The sequence below is a fragment of the Pyrenophora tritici-repentis genome, chromosome 9, assembly GCF_003171515.1.
Source record: "Pyrenophora tritici-repentis strain M4 chromosome 9, whole genome shotgun sequence".
Classification (NCBI taxonomy): domain Eukaryota; kingdom Fungi; phylum Ascomycota; class Dothideomycetes; order Pleosporales; family Pleosporaceae; genus Pyrenophora; species Pyrenophora tritici-repentis.
The window spans coordinates 555,157-573,433 of NC_089398.1; the positions used below are offsets into that span (position 1 = coordinate 555,157).

At 48.7% G+C, this 18,277-nt stretch overlaps 4 protein-coding genes across 4 annotated transcripts; 1 reads left to right on the forward strand and 3 right to left on the reverse strand.

Moving 5' to 3' along the window:
• Window positions 1-1,678: 1,678 nt before the first annotated feature.
• PtrM4_145740 (uncharacterized protein) lies at window positions 1,679-6,133 on the forward strand (the record flags this gene model as incomplete). Its single annotated transcript, XM_066109829.1, has 1 exon — window positions 1,679-6,133. The coding sequence occupies one exon, from the start codon at window positions 1,679-1,681 to the stop codon at window positions 6,131-6,133; it is 4,455 nt and encodes a 1,484-aa protein (XP_065959812.1).
• Window positions 6,134-6,569: 436 nt separating this feature from the next.
• PtrM4_145750 (uncharacterized protein) lies at window positions 6,570-8,222 on the reverse strand (the record flags this gene model as incomplete). Its single annotated transcript, XM_066109830.1, has 2 exons — window positions 6,570-7,482; window positions 7,528-8,222. The coding sequence occupies 2 exons, from the start codon at window positions 8,220-8,222 to the stop codon at window positions 6,570-6,572; spliced, it is 1,608 nt and encodes a 535-aa protein (XP_065959813.1).
• A 1,281-nt stretch (window positions 8,223-9,503) lies between these two features.
• Window positions 9,504-12,017, reverse strand: PtrM4_145760 (Dimer-Tnp-hAT domain containing protein; the record flags this gene model as incomplete). Its single annotated transcript, XM_066109831.1, has 2 exons — window positions 9,504-11,906; window positions 12,000-12,017. The coding sequence occupies 2 exons, from the start codon at window positions 12,015-12,017 to the stop codon at window positions 9,504-9,506; spliced, it is 2,421 nt and encodes an 806-aa protein (XP_065959814.1).
• Window positions 12,018-15,121: 3,104 nt separating this feature from the next.
• Window positions 15,122-16,454, reverse strand: PtrM4_145770 (UbiH, 2-polyprenyl-6-methoxyphenol hydroxylase and related FAD-dependent oxidoreductase; the record flags this gene model as incomplete). The annotated part of the gene is made up of 3 exons (XM_066109832.1): window positions 15,122-15,692; window positions 15,739-16,370; window positions 16,422-16,454. The coding sequence occupies 3 exons, from the start codon at window positions 16,452-16,454 to the stop codon at window positions 15,122-15,124; spliced, it is 1,236 nt and encodes a 411-aa protein (XP_065959815.1).
• Window positions 16,455-18,277: the final 1,823 nt, after the last annotated feature.

An 18,277-nucleotide genomic window follows, 5' to 3' on the forward strand; every position in this document is an offset into this window, starting at 1 on the left:
ACACGGACAGTAGCTTAATTAAAGCTACATCTTATTACTAACCTAGATCTAGACGTACGATTACGTCTTAGAACACTTTAGGATCACTTTTAGATCACTAATTAACAGCAAATTCTAGAGCTTTCTTCGCAATACGCTGCTATTTAGCAGAAGCGGAGGAACTAGAACGTTGATACGTGGCTAAACGAATATTCTCGAATTGCGTCTCTCTACTAATTAGAAGATATAGCTAAGATAAAAGGGACACGTCTACAGTGGGCCTTTATATAGGCTGTTGAAGCCCAAGGAGATACTAACTAGTCTAACTAGCATTTTACTCTAATAATTGGCTATAAGGAGGACAATAAGGACCCTCTAACACTTAAAGCTTTGATTAACCGATACCGACGATAGATCGCGACGAAGCGTACCTACACGAAGACTCTTGGCAGCTTTGCAGCCAAGGACGGCACCTAGGCTACCTAGGCTACTCTAGCTATTACTAACACAAGGCTAAACAACCGTCCGCAATGCGTCTGTGGCCTCTATCACAATATCTTAGAGTGCTACACTCTGAACGAAACAGCAGAAGGCCGTCTAGAGGGTTTTAGACTAAACTAAACAAGACTTAGCACAGTTCGTACTGCTTTTAAGAATCGCGAGCTCTTAAAGAAGATTAAGAAGCTCTATAAGGACAATAACGTCCGATAGACGTTCGATACAGCACAAAATTCTAATCGATCTAAGAAGAAGACTAAGAATAAGACTGATAGACCCACTTCAGCATCTAGAGGCCGACGACCTCACGCTGATTGGATCGACGATGACGACTCAAACGGAGACTATTACGCAAACACTGCGTTTCACATGGCCTAGATCACGACACCAAAAGGTGATAACCTGATTAACAGATAGATTGTGGACCCTAGTTCTAATGTCTATATATGCAACTTGTTGAGAAGATGTAAGGTTCAGTCCAGGTCGGCGGGGATGAGGCTCGTGGAAGTAAGCCCGAGCAGAAGGACCGACGCGGAATGATGATCTGTCATGTAAATCCCCAGATCATCATGATAATAAGAAGACAGAACAACAGCTCTTAGTGTAGTTCAATCCAATACGTGGTGACCTAACATACCTCTACTCGGTTCCCTATGGTAGTCATACCACCAGAGGAGACCTTGTTCCAATAGGTTATGAGCCCGGTTGCCTAACCCAACGTTATTGGTTTTAAACACCTAACCAAGTCACGAAGGACTTAGATTCGAGAAGGAATCAAAAACACTCACCCAAGTCACGAAGGACTTAGATTCAAGCAGGAATCGGAAAAGAGAAAAAGTCGTGTACAACGCGGTTGACACGCAACCATACTTACACACACCGTCTCCACGCTCGAGAACCGATAACGACTGCACCACCCGCAGAACATCGCCCGCATCGCCCGCATCGCCCGCATCGCCCGCATCGCCCGCATCGCCCGCATCGCCCGCATCGCCCGCATCGCCCGAATCAACCGCATCACCCGCACAAGATGGCTGCAGAGAAGGAAGAATGGAAGATCCCCCAGCTCACAGCCGAAAACCACGATACTTGGTTTCGCCGAAACAAGGTCAAGCTTAAGGGGAAGAAAGTCTTCTATGTCTGCGAGAAAAATCTGGTACAGCACTGTCAAATAGCAACAGCTAGTAGACTAACGGAGGCTATGGAAGAGTTGGAAATTGCTGAAACAGACAAGCATACCAAGATCCGCGTCAACATTGAAAAAAGAGACAAGTACCTAGAAGATGAAGCCACTGCAATCGATCTCTTGTTTCGGTCGCTTAGCGAGGATGACCAAGCCCTCATTGACGAATACGATACTGCCTTCCAATTCTGGGCCTACCTACAAAAGAAGTACACCCAAACTGACGCCACAACTGCCAACATATACATGACTAGAATTCAAACGTTCACATTTAATCCCGGGAACACGATTGTTGGATCATGGGAGAAGCTAAAGGACTACCGACGTAAACTTGTAGCAGCAGACGCCGACACCAACGGAGCTTACAAGGACTCTGCACTACTACTCGTTCTTATCAGATCACTTCCGAAAGAATTCAAGACTACGATTGACACCTTAAACGCCCAACTTAACCTCACGGTTGAACAGAAACTTAAGTTTCTGGAAGAGAAGGAGGTTCGAGACCAGCAAGACGCCAACGAAAAAGCTCTTCCAGCATTCCGAAAGACGGAGAAGTATGTTCCGCCTTACAGGCGTCGAAATCATAAGAACTCGCCACTATCGTCTGACTCCGAATCTGGTGCCAAATTCACGGTCCAATGCTTCCTTTGTGATGGAGCCCATGGCGTACGAGACTGCCCAAGACGTGAGAGAGCTCGAAAGCTCCTTAAGGAATACGACGCTAAGAAATCATCTAAGCTGCTCGTTAAGACACCTAAGCAAAGGAATTCCCACAAAAGGACTGGCAAAGCATATGGAGCCGAAGAAGTCAATTCAGAGTCAGATGAATTATCTGAGACCTCAGACTCCGAACCCGAGGAAATTGAGACATGCCGTCTCTCAAAAGACATCGTCGGTAAGGCCTCTCCATCTACCTGGGCTGCCGACACTGGCGCATCCTCTCACATGTCTGACCAACCCTCATTATTTAGACGAATGATTAAGATCAAACGAAGAGTCGTTCGGGTTGGAGGGGGAGAATTATATGCGGACTGGAAAGGAGAAGCTCAAGTGGTGTGTAAGGATGGATCGTCGACATGGCTGTCAGAAGTACTGCTTGTACCTAACCTTGGAGTCAATTTGTTATCAGGAAGAAGAATTTGCGCAGCAAGCCTGAAGGGTCGTTTCAATTCACACGCACTATACTTCAAACTAGGAAAGAAGGTTATTATTGAAGCAACTATGGACGACGGCCTCTACGTAGTGTCACACATTGCCGATGGATACCAAGAAACAGCATTTCTAGGCACGGAACTCCATGCACCAGTTAAGAGCGAGCTTAAGGTTAATGAAAAGGAGAGATACTTGCTGTATCACAGACGCTTCGCACACCTAGGACCTGCAAAGATTGCTAAACTCCACGAAGTTACAACTCTCCAGAAGAAGATTCAAGTTCCAGAGAAGATAGAAATCTGCGAAGTGTGTTCTCTGACGAAAATGAAGAACAGCATCCCTAAGCAGCTGAGAGAGCATAAGGCCACGAAGCTAGCCTTAGTACAGTTTGACATTGCAGGACCCTTTCCAACATCTCTGCGAGGAAACAGGTGGTTCCTCCTTATTATTGACAGTTACACGCGAAAAAACTGGGTTATCCCGCTGAAGAAAAAGGGAGACGCACAAAGGGAACTCCAAATCTGGAAGACCTTTGTAGAACATCAAACTGGCGAAAAGGTTAAAGCTGCTGGAACTGACAACGCACCAGAACTTCTACAGCAAGCCGAGGAATGGAGAGTTACACAGGGCGTGGAAATTCAGCCTACAACAATTGCTTCCTCACACCAGAATGGACCAGCTGAGCGAAACATCCAAACCGCTGAAGCTGATATGAGAGCAATGCTGAAAGACGCTGGTTTACCAATTGAGTTTTGGGATGAAGCTGTCGAAGCAGACGCATACCTGCGAAACCGCACAAACACAGGACCCACGATCAATGGAAAGCAAGTCAGTCCTGAAGAGGCATTCACAGGAACGAAACCATCCATTGACCACATCCGTGTATGGGGGAGCAAATGCTATTCTTACATCAACCCCAAAACGATTCCAGCAGACCAACGACATGACAAGCTCGTGGACCGTGGCAGAGTTGGAGTATTCATGGGATATTCTGAGACAACAAACAAGCAGTTCAAGTTCTATTCGCCAGAGCTTGGATACACCTCAAGGACAAGCCGATTATCAGTGGACGAATACACCCCTGGAGGAAAAGTTGAACTACGACTGCGAAACATACCAGCTGGACCACAAGGGACGCAGAATACGATGCCAGACCGAAAACCAAGAGGAAGACCTAGGAAGGATCTGGAATCATCTCCTGCAGAACCAATGGAACCACCTCCTGCCAAATCAATGGAACTATCTCCTGCAGAACCAATAGAACCATCTCCTGTCGAACTAATGGAACCATCTCCTGTCGAACTAATGGAACCATCTCCTGTCGAACTAATGGAACCATCTCCTGTCGAACCAATGGAACCATCTCCTGCAGAAATAGTGGAGCCAGTTCCCGAGAACCCAATAGAACTGTCGTCGGCAGAGCTAACTCCCGAACCAGTTAAGCGTCACAGAGGAAGACCAGGGAAGCTAACGACTATTCCCCCTACTGCACCATCTGATGAGCGGGTTCCTAATCTTGTGGACGAAGAGGGACCCGAAGAACCGTATACCCAGTCTGTACGAGAAGAGGAGGCTCCACGATACTTCACCAGACAAGCCAAACGAAAGAGGTCTAACGAAGAGGTTGTTGAGGACGAGAGATTTAGCAAGATCGTTAAAGCTATGCTAGCCCAAGCTGGCCTTATAGAAGAGCAAACACGACTATCTGAGAAGGCTTTTGCAGCAACCGAGATCGCAGGAATCCAGATCCCCCAGACACACGAGCAAGCTATCAACGACCCAAAGTATGGAAAGCAATGGAAAGCAGCAATACTTGAAGAGATAATCGCGTTAATGGAGAATCGAACCTGGGAGGAAGTTCCAAAGCCAAAAGACGCGAACATGGTTGATTCAAAGTGGGTTTTTACAGTCAAAACAAATCTCGACGGGACTGTTGAGAGGTTTAAGGCACGCCTTGTGGCAAGAGGTTTTACGCAAGTACACGGAACAGACTACAACGAGACTTTCGCCCCGACAGTTCGCATGGACACCTTACGTCTGTTTATGGCCACTGTCGCAGCGGAAAACCTAGAATGTTTTCACTTTGACATCAAGAATGCTTTCACAGAGTCGCATTTGAAGGAAGAGATCTTTCTTAAGCAACCCCAGGGAGTAGAAGTTAAGAAAGGATACGTCCTTAAAGTTCTCCGCAGCCTATATGGACTCAAACAAGCTGCTCGTGACTGGAACTTGTTAATAAAGAAAGAACTTCTGGCATGGGGATTCGTGCAAAGCCTTGCCGACCCGTGCATGTTTATCCACGAAGAAAAACAACTCCGTATCCTCGTCTACGTTGACGACATTGCTGTTGCCGCAAAAGATCGAGCTCAAATTGATTGGTTCTACAAGAAGCTTTCTGGAAGATTCAACACCAAGAACCTAGGGGAGATTCATAAGATCCTTGGAGTACGAGTTACGCGAGACAGAAAGCGCCGCACAATCTACCTCGATCAAGAACAGTACATACACGCAGTACTTGACAAGTTTGGAATGTCTAGCAAACAACACAGAGACAAGAAGATTCCATCCGCAGATTACACGTCATTTAGGCCAGCCACTAACAACGACACCCGAATCGACATCACTGAATACCAGCAAGTGATAGGGAGCCTTATGTTTGCTATGGTTCTTACACGCCCAGACATTGCATTCACCCTCGGAAAGCTAAGCCAATACATGAGCGATCCAGCAGAACATCATGGCCATGCGTTGAAGAACCTGCTACGATATCTAAGGTCGACAGTAACAATGAAGCTACGCTACGGACCAGGGGGAGTACACTCGCAATTTGTCATCTACTCTGATGCTGACTGGGCAAGCGACATGGTAGACCGAAAGAGCGTTTCAGGGAGCACTGCAATGTTCTACGGAGGTCCAATATCATGGTCTAGCAAGAAGCAACGGTCTGTTGCAACGTCAAGCTGCGAATCTGAATACATCGCACTATCAACATGCTGTAAGCAAGGCCAGTGGATTGCTCAAATGTTCAGAGATCTTGGGTTCCCAAAGTACATTGGAAAAGACACCAACAAGGTCCAGATGCTAGGAGATAACCAGGGTGCCATTGCACTTACAAAGAACCCTCACCTTCACGAAAGATCAAAGCACATCGACGTCTGTTATCATTTTATCAGAGACCTAGCAGAACAAGGTAAACTCGACGTGGCCTACGTGCCAACTGTAGATATGGTGGCTGATGGAATGACAAAGCCGTTGCAGCGAGTCGCATTCGAGAAATTCAAGAACCAATTAGGAGTTGTCCTTAGACCGGACCTGCCCTGAGGGGGAGTGTTGAGAAGATGTAAGGTTCAGTCCAGGTCGGCGGGGATGAGGCTCGTGGAAGTAAGCCCGAGCAGAAGGACCGACGCGGAATGATGATCTGTCATGTAAATCCCCAGATCATCATGATAATAAGAAGACAGAACAACAGCTCTTAGTGTAGTTCAATCCAATACGTGGTGACCTAACATACCTCTACTCGGTTCCCTATGGTAGTCATACCACCAGAGGAGACCTTGTTCCAATACAACTCGACATACTTTAACTAACATGGTTGGCAAGCGAGCGGCCCACGCAAGCGAGCGGCCCACGCAAGCGAGCGGCCCACGCAAGCGAGCGGCCCACGCAAGCGAGCGGCCCACCCCACCAACTTTTGCAACTTCAAAGCGATACATCTCAACAACGCGATAATATTATTGCTAGATAGTAATACAGTAGATTACTCTATATTAATAGTATTAGTGTTGCATGTGCGTGAGTTGTGCCCAGTCTCCTTGCACCTGGTGCAGCGCCTTTGAGCCCGCTGGCTGACGCCTGATCGTGCTCCTCCTTGACGCTCTTCATGAGCAATCTGCTGGTCAGCCTCATTTTGAGCCAGTATATCCTCTCCAGCTCCTTTTGTAAGTACTCCATGCTTCTGTATATGCTTTTTAGAGCGCCGCCTACGCGCTGACGCTGCGCTGTTGGCTTTCTCAAGACTAGAGATCCGATCCCGCATTAGCTCAGAAGAGAGCATCATCACCTCAGCGCCTTTCTTTAGCTGGTCAATTGCTATAATAATTGAAGCTGGTGATGAGCTCTTGTGCTGGCGCACGCGCTCACGTATGAGGCTTGACTGAGCCTCAAGCTCACGCGCGTTGCTCGGCGTTTGAGCTACCCAGGGAGCCTCTGGTAGAGCTGCTGGAGGAGTAGGTGTACGCAGCTGTACATCTACCTTTGATAGAACAGCCTCTGGTTGTAGAGGAACAAGGCCTGCGCCGCGGAAGGCTGAGCAGATGTTGGCTGGCGTGAAGGCGCGATTGAATGCTATCTTAAATGCTGGCAGAAACTCTAGCTTGGTGATGTGGTTGATGTGGTTGCGCATGAGGCTCTCCACCTCACGGCTGTACGCGCGCTTTAATGGCGAGAAGCAGCCAACATCAAGCGGCTGGAGTAGGTGGGATGAGTGAGGTGGCATACAGAGCGTGTAGATGTTGTTCTCTTTGCAGAGCTCCTGGAACGCTAGAGATTGGTGGCTCTTATGGCCATCAACAATAAGCAGGCGACGCGCGCCTATGCTACGAGCCTGCGTGTGAGCGTTAAAGTGCTTTAGCCACTCAACTCCAAGCTCATTATTCGTCCAGCCATTGTCGCTGACTGCGATCGCCTAGTCGCGTGGGATCTCAGCTTCCTCGTACCAGGCTGATAGGTGGTACTGGCCAGCGAAGATGAGGAACGGTGGGACTAACCAGCCAGCAGCGCTGATAGCAGCGATCAGCGTTACCCACTCGCGATTGCCTGGCTGAAGAGTCTTCGGCCTACCTCTCCTTTCTGCTCCTGTTATAACTAGCTGCGTTGTAATCTTGCCCATCATAAAGCCAGCTTCATCAAAGTTGTAGACGTCCTCATCGCAGATGCCGTACTTGGCTTTTGTCTCCTCTACAAGCTTAAACCAGGTCCTAATTAGGGCTGGATCCTCACATAGAGCTCTCTGCCTATCGTACGCTTGGTTAAAACACGTCCGAAGACTGTCTGTACGCTTGACAAAGTTGGCTGGCCACTTCTGCCCAACCTGGCCAGTGCCGCGCGCAGCTAGCAGCTTATCAGCCATATCACGTATAGCTGCGTAGGTAGGCGCAAATCCACGCTGATCTAGCTGAAGTATATGGCTGATAATCACCTCCTCTTCTCTCTGGGTAAGCTTCCTTGAGTTGGGCTGGCAATCTGCGCGCGCAGGCTTACCAGCGCGTCGGCGTCGGAGCGTCGTTCGGGGGACTTCAAATGTCTGCGCAGCATCTCTTATAGACTGAATTTGGCTTCTATTGATAGCTGAGATTGCAAGGTGTATATTAACCTCAGAAGAGGTTGGTGGGGCTTGAATTGGGGGAGCCATAATAGGGAGGAGTTTACAAGGCGCAGAAAGTTGGTGGGGTGGGCCGCTCGCTTGCGTGGGCCGCTCGCTTGCGTGGGCCGCTCGCTTGCCAACCATGTTAAAGATGGATATCTTCTCAAATACAAGGCTCGAATTGTCGTCCAAGGAGATCTGCAGGATTAGTACGGCGATACGTACGCAGCCACTCTTGCTGCTCGCCTGTTTTGAGCTCTTATAGCTCTTGCATGTGCTTTCAACCTTAAGGTAATGCAATATAATGTACTAAACGCGTTCCTTAACGCTAATATGGATCGTACGCTCTATGTGAGAACTCTAGACGGATTCCAGGATAGATACGGCCCGAATCTCCGACTACTTCGCGCCCTGTACGGTCTCAAAGAGGCTCCTCGCCTATAGGCTATTCACTTCCAAGAATCACGGCGAAAACTTGGCTTACATCCTGTCTAAGGCTTTCCATGCCTTTAGATAAATAATAGGAGTATTCTCTTCTTCTTCGTAGATAATATTATCATCCTATACCACCTAGATTACCACATAGACTTTGACAAGCTTGAACAACAACTTATTAAGCTCTATAGCCTTCGTTAGATAGGCAACATTAAATAGTTTCTTAGCATTCGAGTTGAGAGAGTGCTGTCTAGCCAGCAACTTTATCTTATTCAAGACTCATTTATGTCGGATGTAGGACAGGGCAGAAGAGAGGAAGAAGGTTTTTGTATTGAGAGAGCTACATAGAGCGATTATATACACAACCGAGATGAGTAAGCAGGTGACGAGGAGTCACGTGAGATACAGTTCACAGTGTACCAGGTGAACTGAGGTGCCAGGCTGACAATTTATTGTCAAAGTTTGCACTGAGTTCAACCTCATCCGTGCTAATAGAAAATACCTATCAACGCCTCTCTCTACCACTTCAAGGCTGTTGCTATACGACGGATTATCTAATCCTATAGTTATAAAGACGTATCAACGTCTTGTAGGCAATCTGGCATATATTAAGATTATAACGCGTCCTGACGTCGCACATACCCACTCAATCCTTTCACGGTTCCTGATCAATCTAGGACCAGTTCACCTCTCGGAGATTAAGCACGTGTGGCAATACCTGTACGCAGACTCCGCAACAATCAAATCAATCAATCTTAAGGTTGTCGATTGGTTTGATTAGCTTGCGGCGACGCTGCTGATTGATTGCGGATTGATTGTTAGGGTTTTTGAGCAGATTGATTGCGATTGATTGGTTGATTGGCTGATTGATGCTAAGAAGTAGTATACAGGGGGTTATGGTGTTGTACTCCAGCCTTCTATATCGTACTGTTGTACAATCTCCTCATCTTTGACGTCACTCCACTTATCTTCATCATCACCGTTGTTGTACAAGCCGTCAAAGCCAGCTCGTCTCCACGAACGTACAAGCTGAAGGGCAGCAAGTAACTCGCTGCCAAGAGCTCGCCGGCGCGGCTCAAGTAAATCGCCAAGCTCGCTAAAGAGCCTCTCGCAGTCGCAACTAGATGCTGGTATCGTGAGTATATCAATCGCAAACTGGCTTAAACACGGGTATTTTGAGCGTAATTGAATCCAGTACTTGACTGGGTGGCCATCGCTAAGATACTGTTCGCTTGTCCACTCTGGCTCTTGAGTTCTCCAGCGCTCGTACTCATCGTCGTGGGCAGCCTCTACCTGAGCCTTGTTGCGCCGTACGAGGGCGCCAATCACATCATCTATTCCTCTATGCCTTGGTTTTGCAGTTGTTTGAGATAGAGGACGTGTACGTTGAGGCTTATACGACTGCCAGAGCTGCAGGAAGCCAGCGTTGGCTGATGTTAGCCATTCTGGCTTATCCACCCAGCTGTTCTCGCAGTAGTATTTGTAGTATGGATGGAGGCAGGTAGCAGCGTAGTATGCTGGCGATCGATCGAGCTTGTTGTAGTAATCGTTGGCCTTACTCCAGGCGGCGCGGAGGTTAACAAAGAGGTGATCTTCAGGCGCATCAGGTGGGTTGAAGTCAACTTGCTCGTACGAGCGCGTACGGGCTTCGAGCGCGCCAAGTACGTATTCAAATACAGGAATAGTCTCATATATAGCGCCGTATTTGCCTGCCTTTCCGCGACCCTCAAGCTTCTCCGTAGCAAGCTTAAGCGGCTCTAGGCAGTCCTGATACTCTGTTATCACCGCCCAATCAGCAGCTGTAAGTCCTGTTGATCTCATCCAACTAGGTGCTTCAGGGAGTTTATTGCCACGTTGACAAGCGCGGCGATCTTCAAGGGAGAGTGCGTTAATGTAGTGCTCAGCGTAAGAGTTGTATGCTGCCTGGAGTTGAGTTGCGCGTTTGAAGGCAGCGTAGTAAGAGTTCCAGCGTGTAACAACAGGCTTCACAGGCTCAAGTACGTGGAGGCGCTCTCTAGCTGGCAACTCGGCGTTGGCGGCGGTTTGGAAGCTTCGGAAAATTTCGTGTTGTTGAGGCGTTTTTATATGGTTGATAACGTCGATAAGTACACCTAAGGGCCCTTCTTGACGCCACTCCTGCATGTACACCTCCTCTGTTTGGAGCTGCTCGTCGTTGTTGTTGTTGTACGCCTCTTGATTGCTGCCAAAGATAATTGCCTGGCCAATAAGGTTAAGCGTGTGAGGGCCGCAGCGGAGGCGTCGGTGAGCAGCGTTGAAGTCGTACGCGTGGGCGAGCGAGGAGACTGCAGTATCGTTGTTTGCAGCATTGTCGAGGACGAAGTAGCCGAGTTTATCACTCCCAATACTGTATTCTTGGAGCGTCTTTTTAATTGTATCAGCGATAGCATCACCAGTATGAGAGCCTGCGAGATGTGGGAGGGCGATGGGGAGATCTTGTATCACTCCAGAGGCGTTAGCAAAGTGTGCAACGACTCCAAAGAATCCACGCTTGCCACCCTTTGTCGTCCAACCATCAAAGCTTATGTGGATCTTGCTTGCAGCTTCTGACAGAGCGCAGACAATCTGTGGCTGCATATATTGGAAGAGGCGCATTGCGTAGGTAGCTACACTGCGAGGACTTACCCACAAAGCTGCCTCTGCCTCTGGGTTTGCAAGGCTAATCATCTCGCGAAAGGACGGCCTTGCAAGTAGCTCCATTGGCAAGTTGTTATCAAGAAGGCAGAACACTGCAACTTCACGAAACTGCTGGATGTTGAAGTTGCCCATCGCGTTGGCAGCCTCTTGAGAGACTGCAACACCAGTCTCCAGCGTCTGTCGTAGAGAGAGTTGCTGCCCTGTTCTTCGAGGCTTCAGGCCGTCTTTTGTAAAGCCATGGCCTCGTTTCTGAAGGCCAAGATGAGCTGCAGCTGAGGAGGTGGCCTTTGATACGTCAAAAACTCCACTGCCGCCAGTGTCAATGACCTTGTGGATGTGGCAGTATTTGCATACAAACCACACTCGATTCTGATCGTAGAGCTCAACAACGCGATATCCATGTTGAAAGATCCAACTCTTGACGCGCCGCCCAGTTGTAAGAGGCTTCATGAACCGAGGGAGGCGATCCCAGTTAATGCCGTCAAAGTTATCGCCATTATCAGGCTCTGTATCAACACTAGCCTCTGTTGTTGCTGCTGTACCAGCCTGGCTGCCCTCAGCCGCACCCTCCTCCTCTGTTTGCGACTCGAAAAATTGCGACTCAAACGTTGTGGCCTGGCTTACGGCGGCGCCAAGGGTTTCCTGAGGCGACAGCGATCGCTGAGATAGGACAGAGGGCCTTGATAGGCGCGCCCGTTTGGCGGCGGCGGCGGCGGCAGCAGTATTGGTGGGAACTCGAGAGCGTTTGGCCATCGTGGGCGATACTAAACACTAAAGAAAAATGTCTGTATAGGTAGCTAGGCAACTAGTGTTGTGTGTAAGGGATTATTAGGGAACTGAGTGAGCGAAATCGTTGTTGTATTAAGAACAGCGAAGGACTAGCTATATAGGTGCGGGGTGAAGCCTAGAAGAGGCTAGCCCCTAAGCAGAAGGAGCTAGTCCTATAAGAGGAGAGCTAGCTGGTGAGAAGTGAATGCATAGAGACTGGCTTGCCCGGCCGACAGGGATCACAAGCTAAGCGAGATAGGGGTCCAAGATAACTATCTTCAACACCAAAAACCTTCTCTTAATACGACACTACTCGCCTTACAACTCGTTAATAATAAATCAATCTAACTAATCAAATCAATCAATCTGACCTTCGCAAGTTGATTTGATTAGCTATTTTGAAAAGCTTAGATTGAGTTGATTGAGTTGGTAAAAACTCCAAATGACCAATCAAATCAATCAATCTGACCAATCTGGATTGATTGTTGCGGAGTCTGCCTGTACGGTACTAGGTATCTAGCTATTAGTGCTTAAGGGGGTGAGCCTACCTAGACGTTTGCAACAAAGATTAACTTAATACTGCCTACGTTCTTTAGTGCTGCTGATGCATTATTTAGAGACAACGCAGAGACTCGTCGGTCATCTGCTGGATATGTATTTATACTCTACGGTATGCCTATCGACTGGAAGGCTACTGTACTTCGATCAGTCACCTACTCTACTACTAAAGTAAAGCTCTACGCTCTCTCTGCTGCTAGCGTTAAATCGCAATACTAGGATCGTTTCTGCCGCAACATTGGCTTCACGCTTCACACTAAGAAGGCTCTCTAGTGTGACAACGCTTAGACTGTACGCCTCGTACAAGGCGACTCTAATTAAATCTAAACTAAGCTTCGTCACGTCGACATTCATTAAATGTGGCTCCGCCAAGAGGTGGAAGCTAAAAGGATTACTGTTGAGTAGAAGCCTACTGCTAAGATGCCTGCTAACGGCTTCACTAAGCTACTTCCTTGTTAGAAACACGAGAACTTTGTTAGACAGCTGGGCATGAAGGACATCCGTCATCTCATCGTCAAGGACGTGCCATGTCCTGTGCCTCATCTATAGTCTAGTCTGCATCTCTTTCAATTTGTTTTTGAGGTATCCATCTAATATGGAAACCTCAGGGGGTGTGTCAGCCCTCAGGGGGTGTGTCAACTAGAATGTTCTACTATCGTCACAGCTACGTAACACACTGCTGATCTGGAATGCTCCAGATACTCTACTTCATGTATATAGTCACTCTCTGCAGCTCTCTCAATAAAACAACCTTCTCTCTCATCTCTCCTCCGATTCAACAAATTGGTGGTCACCATCCAAGTTCAGTGAGATTAACGAGACGATGTGTTTTTCTTTTCTTCTCAGGAAGTCTGCATGTTTGGCCTCTATGGACAAATGTTTGCTATCATCCGCAAATCGCCAGAAACCTATACACGTTCGGACTCTCTTGACGAGTGTGTTATATGTTTCTGCATACACAAACATGTGTGTTTCCACAAACCATTGGATCTTTGGACAATGGTATGTGTCCCCACAAACCATCGGACCTTTGGACGATGGCGTGTGTCTCAGCAAACTATCGGACCTTGGGACGATGGTATGTGTCTCCGTAAACTGTTGGCCGTTTTGGACGATAGTTCACATCCCCGCAAATTGTCGTATCTTTGGGACGATAGTATGTGAGGTATGTAGACCGTATATAAAAAAATGGAATATAATGTGTGAACATTGTCTATTTTGCAATGAAGTCCATGAAGGCACACCTGTGATCCACGCTCTTATTATCTACAAGTCACGGCAGCGACAACTCAAGCAGATAAGTTATAAATCTTCTCATAAAAGGAGTCTATTCATCATCTTCAAGCAATAGTTCTACGTTGAAGACGTTGTCGATGAACTTGCAGACCTCTGGCACCACCAGGATAAGGACGTTCTTAGACGGGATCCTGTCGGCAAGTCGAATGTAGCACTTTGTGGTATATTGGGTGAGAAGACCGCATGAATATCGGAAAGCTCAATTAGAAACTGGAAAAGAGGGCGAAGGGGTTATGGAGGAATGTAGTTGAGGATGTGCGCCTTCCGCCGGACTTGAGGTGGAAAGCTCGGACAGCACCTAACTATCTCAACTTCAAGACACCTCGTCATGCACATGCAGATAGCCACACCTACACTCACACTCACATCTACTCCATCGCCGTCTCTTCGATGATTGCTTAGCGATACCTGGACAATCTCGGATCGGTATAAAAACGATAGGTCGCACTTAGGTCAATGCGTCCATCACAGCACTACGTTAGGACCAGACGCCGAATCGCACGCGAGACCGCTTTAGACGTGGCACACATATACTAGCAATTATACCAGACGTACCATAGGATAGGCAATAGGAGCACAAAATAAGGTCAAACCACCAATCGGACTGGGTCGGAAAGGTGATGCACCCCGCATAGACGCACATGCGCAAGGTTGTTCGTGGTGCCACGCTGTTCAGTACTCCCATCTTCGTCTCGCATGAAAAACGTGCCAAAGTATATTAAGAACCCTTCGCTCGTGGATACTCACTCGTTCTTCCAGTATCGTGCTGATAGAAGCCATGACACGGCCCGACTTCTAAGATGATCCGGGCCGAATGCCTTTCTTCGAATCCACTTCTCACATTTTTACATCCAATCTTCCGCTTTCTGTTACGAAAAACGACGAAGAGTCCCAAAGAAACATCAGATTACACAGAGATCAAGCAAGCTACACGCCTGCCACATTTAAATACTAGTCGTGACATGGAAACACGGGTGCTTGCGGCGAACTTGTATGCATCGCAGAGCAGCTATATAATGGTATATTGCGAAAAGCTAGCGAGAAAAGATGGCTAAGTAATGACGAGAAAAGAAGATACAAGAAAGACAAAAGAGCACGTTATAGAGCCAAACCATATTATGACCGAGTACCCATGTCGTATCCAGCCCCCGGAACAGCGGTCCACGTATCCCCCCCCTTCGTTTACTGGCTTCATACTGATTTCAAAACAGGTCCTCATATTGCTGTTTCCAGAATCAACACAATATCTCTTGCGATACCTCCGGTGCAGCTGTGAGTGGTTGAGGCTCCGGCCACTGCCCTGTCATTCCGAACATGCCCATGGCTCTACTGCCAATCGCCTTCTCCATCGCATGTTCCGCCACTCTCTTCTCCCACTCTTCTATGCTAATTTCCCCGTTGAGCACATGCGGAAAATTCATGGCCGAGATTCCTGCAATGTCGGAGCTTGCTCCTAGATGGGGCCGAAGCTGGAGGAAAGCCTCACCCACCAGCAAGAGTTTCCCATCGAAGAAGGAACTCTTGGTGTTGTCGAAAGAACGGATGGCCGTGAGAAGCGGCATATCAGACTGATGGAAGACTTGTCTCCACATTGGTGTCAGACTTGAGTCTCTGCGTCTGAGCTGCGCTGCCCAGACCTCGGATCGAAGCAGATGTGAAGGTACAGTGACGTTGTGTCGGATGTTGTGCACATCGGTCATGTATTCGGAAAACACCGGGGTCGACGCGTCGCACGGATCGTACCAACACCACTCAATGACTCTTTCCTCTGGATTCATGTTCCCAGACTTCCCAGGCGACAGGTAGCTTCTTTACGTCAGTATACTTCCAATCAAGGATGGATCAAACATACACCATGACATAGCTACCGTCAAGCATGCATATCGGCATTTTGCCCTCAATGGCGCAAAGTAATTGCTCGGGCGCATCGGCTACCTTGATGCTCGCTCTCCAGGCCACGTAGCCGACATATTCTGGCTTGACGTCCGGAAGTACCAGACTGCGGAAGTAGGATCGTGCACCATCGGCAGCGATGACGAGATCGGCAGGGATCGTATCTTCAGTTCCGTCCTCGCCTTTGTATGCCACAGTGAGGTGGTCGTCATTCTCTGTCAGCCCACTGACCGTGGTCCCGCAACGCATGGTTACGAGTCCGTGCCCCTCTTTTCTATTCTCGCACGCCGTCCAGAGCAGGCGGTGTATGCCAGCCCAGCATGATGTGCGTACATCTTCCGTGCATGGTACCTCCACTACCATTTCACCCTTATTATCGAAGATCGGGAAAGAAGGGTTGCGGAAGACGACATCATTAAGCTCAACCTCCGGTATGTATGTCGTGAGGACCTTCTGGGCGTTTGGCCAGAGACTCAGGCCAGCAGCTTGAGCCTGAAGCTGCTCCTTGGAACGTACTTCAAGGACATCAACGTTGTAGCCATGAGACTTGAGTACCAGGGCATGCATGAGCCCGGCAATCGAACCACCGCCCTACCAAGTAGAGTTAGCTTTGAGGTGTATATCGGATCATGATCGACTCACCACAACGATTCTTTTGCTCTGCGCTTCTGCCATTGTGGTTTGAACAGTTATGAGTGCCGGGAGGGTGCGGGTTAAGGATCCGATGAGTTTATACGCAACTCTACACTGCGCTAATGTCGGGAGTACAGAATCTGACAACTATCGTATGTCTTGAAGGGATAAACGGTATGGCGCAGTTGTTACAGTAGGGTATGTAAGAATCAAGGGTGGTCGATGCTTATGATTCATCCCAGAATGCTGACAAAAAGTAAGCGTATCGCACGAACGGTCGCGGCACGGAGACCCCGAACCAGCAACACGGCTTTATTGTGGCTTCGTCTATCTTTCTCCATCGCCTGATGGCCTATGAGAGTGGTGTGTGCTGCTATCACCACACTGCTAGCTCTCGCTTTCTGGAACTTAATGTCGGGGAACAAGGACCGAGACGATCAACGGCCCGAATGTTTGGATCTCCCACGTGATGGTACATTGAATTTCTCCGAGTACCTGGTGAAGTGGACCTCTTCAAATAACTTACTCACTGCTCAATGAACCATCCCACGTGGATCGCCACGCCTCACTCTCATCGCGCTTCTCAATACCCTCTTTAGTCATACCCCTTGTAACCTCCTTTCCTCCCGCTCGCATCTAGATCGTTTAAACGAAAGTGTACGCATGAGAAGTCGCATCGAATTGGTCCGCCCTCGGTGGCTGTCGATCTACGCGAGTCATCATGGTAGCTTCCAAAAACAAAGCCTTCGATGCCACTAGCCGTCGCAGCTGCGCCCACGACGTCGCTGGGATACTGATCTTGGCGGTTTCGCTTTTAGTGACTACTCTCTTCAAGGTAGTGATCTTCGTAAACTTTAACTCCCGTACACATGGTTTCGAAATGACGATGCTGACGATGCCGCCTGTCACATTGGCAAACAAAAGTTACATTTTGTGGCTGTCATCTCGGCACTTGGGCCGTCCGAACTGATGTTGCTCGGGTCAACGTCGTCAACCCCACGCCGTCTCCTTACGGAACCATCGACGATGCCCCACGGACCATCTCAACGACCAAGAAGCAAATATGAGCAGATGATGTGTTTGCGCATAATCATACCACACACCATGCCGAAGGAACCAGCTGGCTCTCTCCCGGGGCGTAGAAAGATGGAAGTGGTCCCAATCCAATAAGTGAGTTTTGGGCGTCGTCGTTATAAGATACCAGGGTAGGGTATAAGCGGAAGGCAACTTTACACGCGGTCTCCACCTCGTCTAGCTCACATCGGGGGTTATTGTCCGCATAGCCCACGAAAATCGTACGTCAACCCGATGGAGAAAAGCCGGTTGTATCGGTTCCGCAAGTCTGACATGAGGAAGGACGCGCGACTTGATGGAACCGGAAGTAAGTAAGCGACGGGGCACTGAGGGTGTTGTTATACGTTTTCTATTCGTGCGTGATGGAGCTGACACTCGCATGGTGTGCTATGACAGCTCAGCATGGCCTGCTTATCTACAAGCCTCTTTTCCGCTTCCCCGAGTTTCGGCATCCCGACATGTGGGCGCCCCGCCTAGCTCTAACTTCTCTCTCCGTACTCTACCAATCTCTTGTCGCTGTCAAACCTCCTCTCTCCTCCGCACTCAGCTTGCCACCAATCTCGTGTTCTCCAAGTTCACCTTTGCCTCAGCGTCTCTCAGCCCTAGGGCCGGTCGGCGGCTGCCTGGAAGAGTCAAAGCGGACATCAAAGGCAGGCCCGCTTCGTCCAGGGCGGCTACGCGCATCGCGGCCGTCATCATACCTGCTTCTCTGGTTCTCGTAGCGTGGCGTATTCGACTCTCGCCGTGTCCTGCCATCGCCAACATGTCGTCCCGCCGACCTCTGCTCTCTC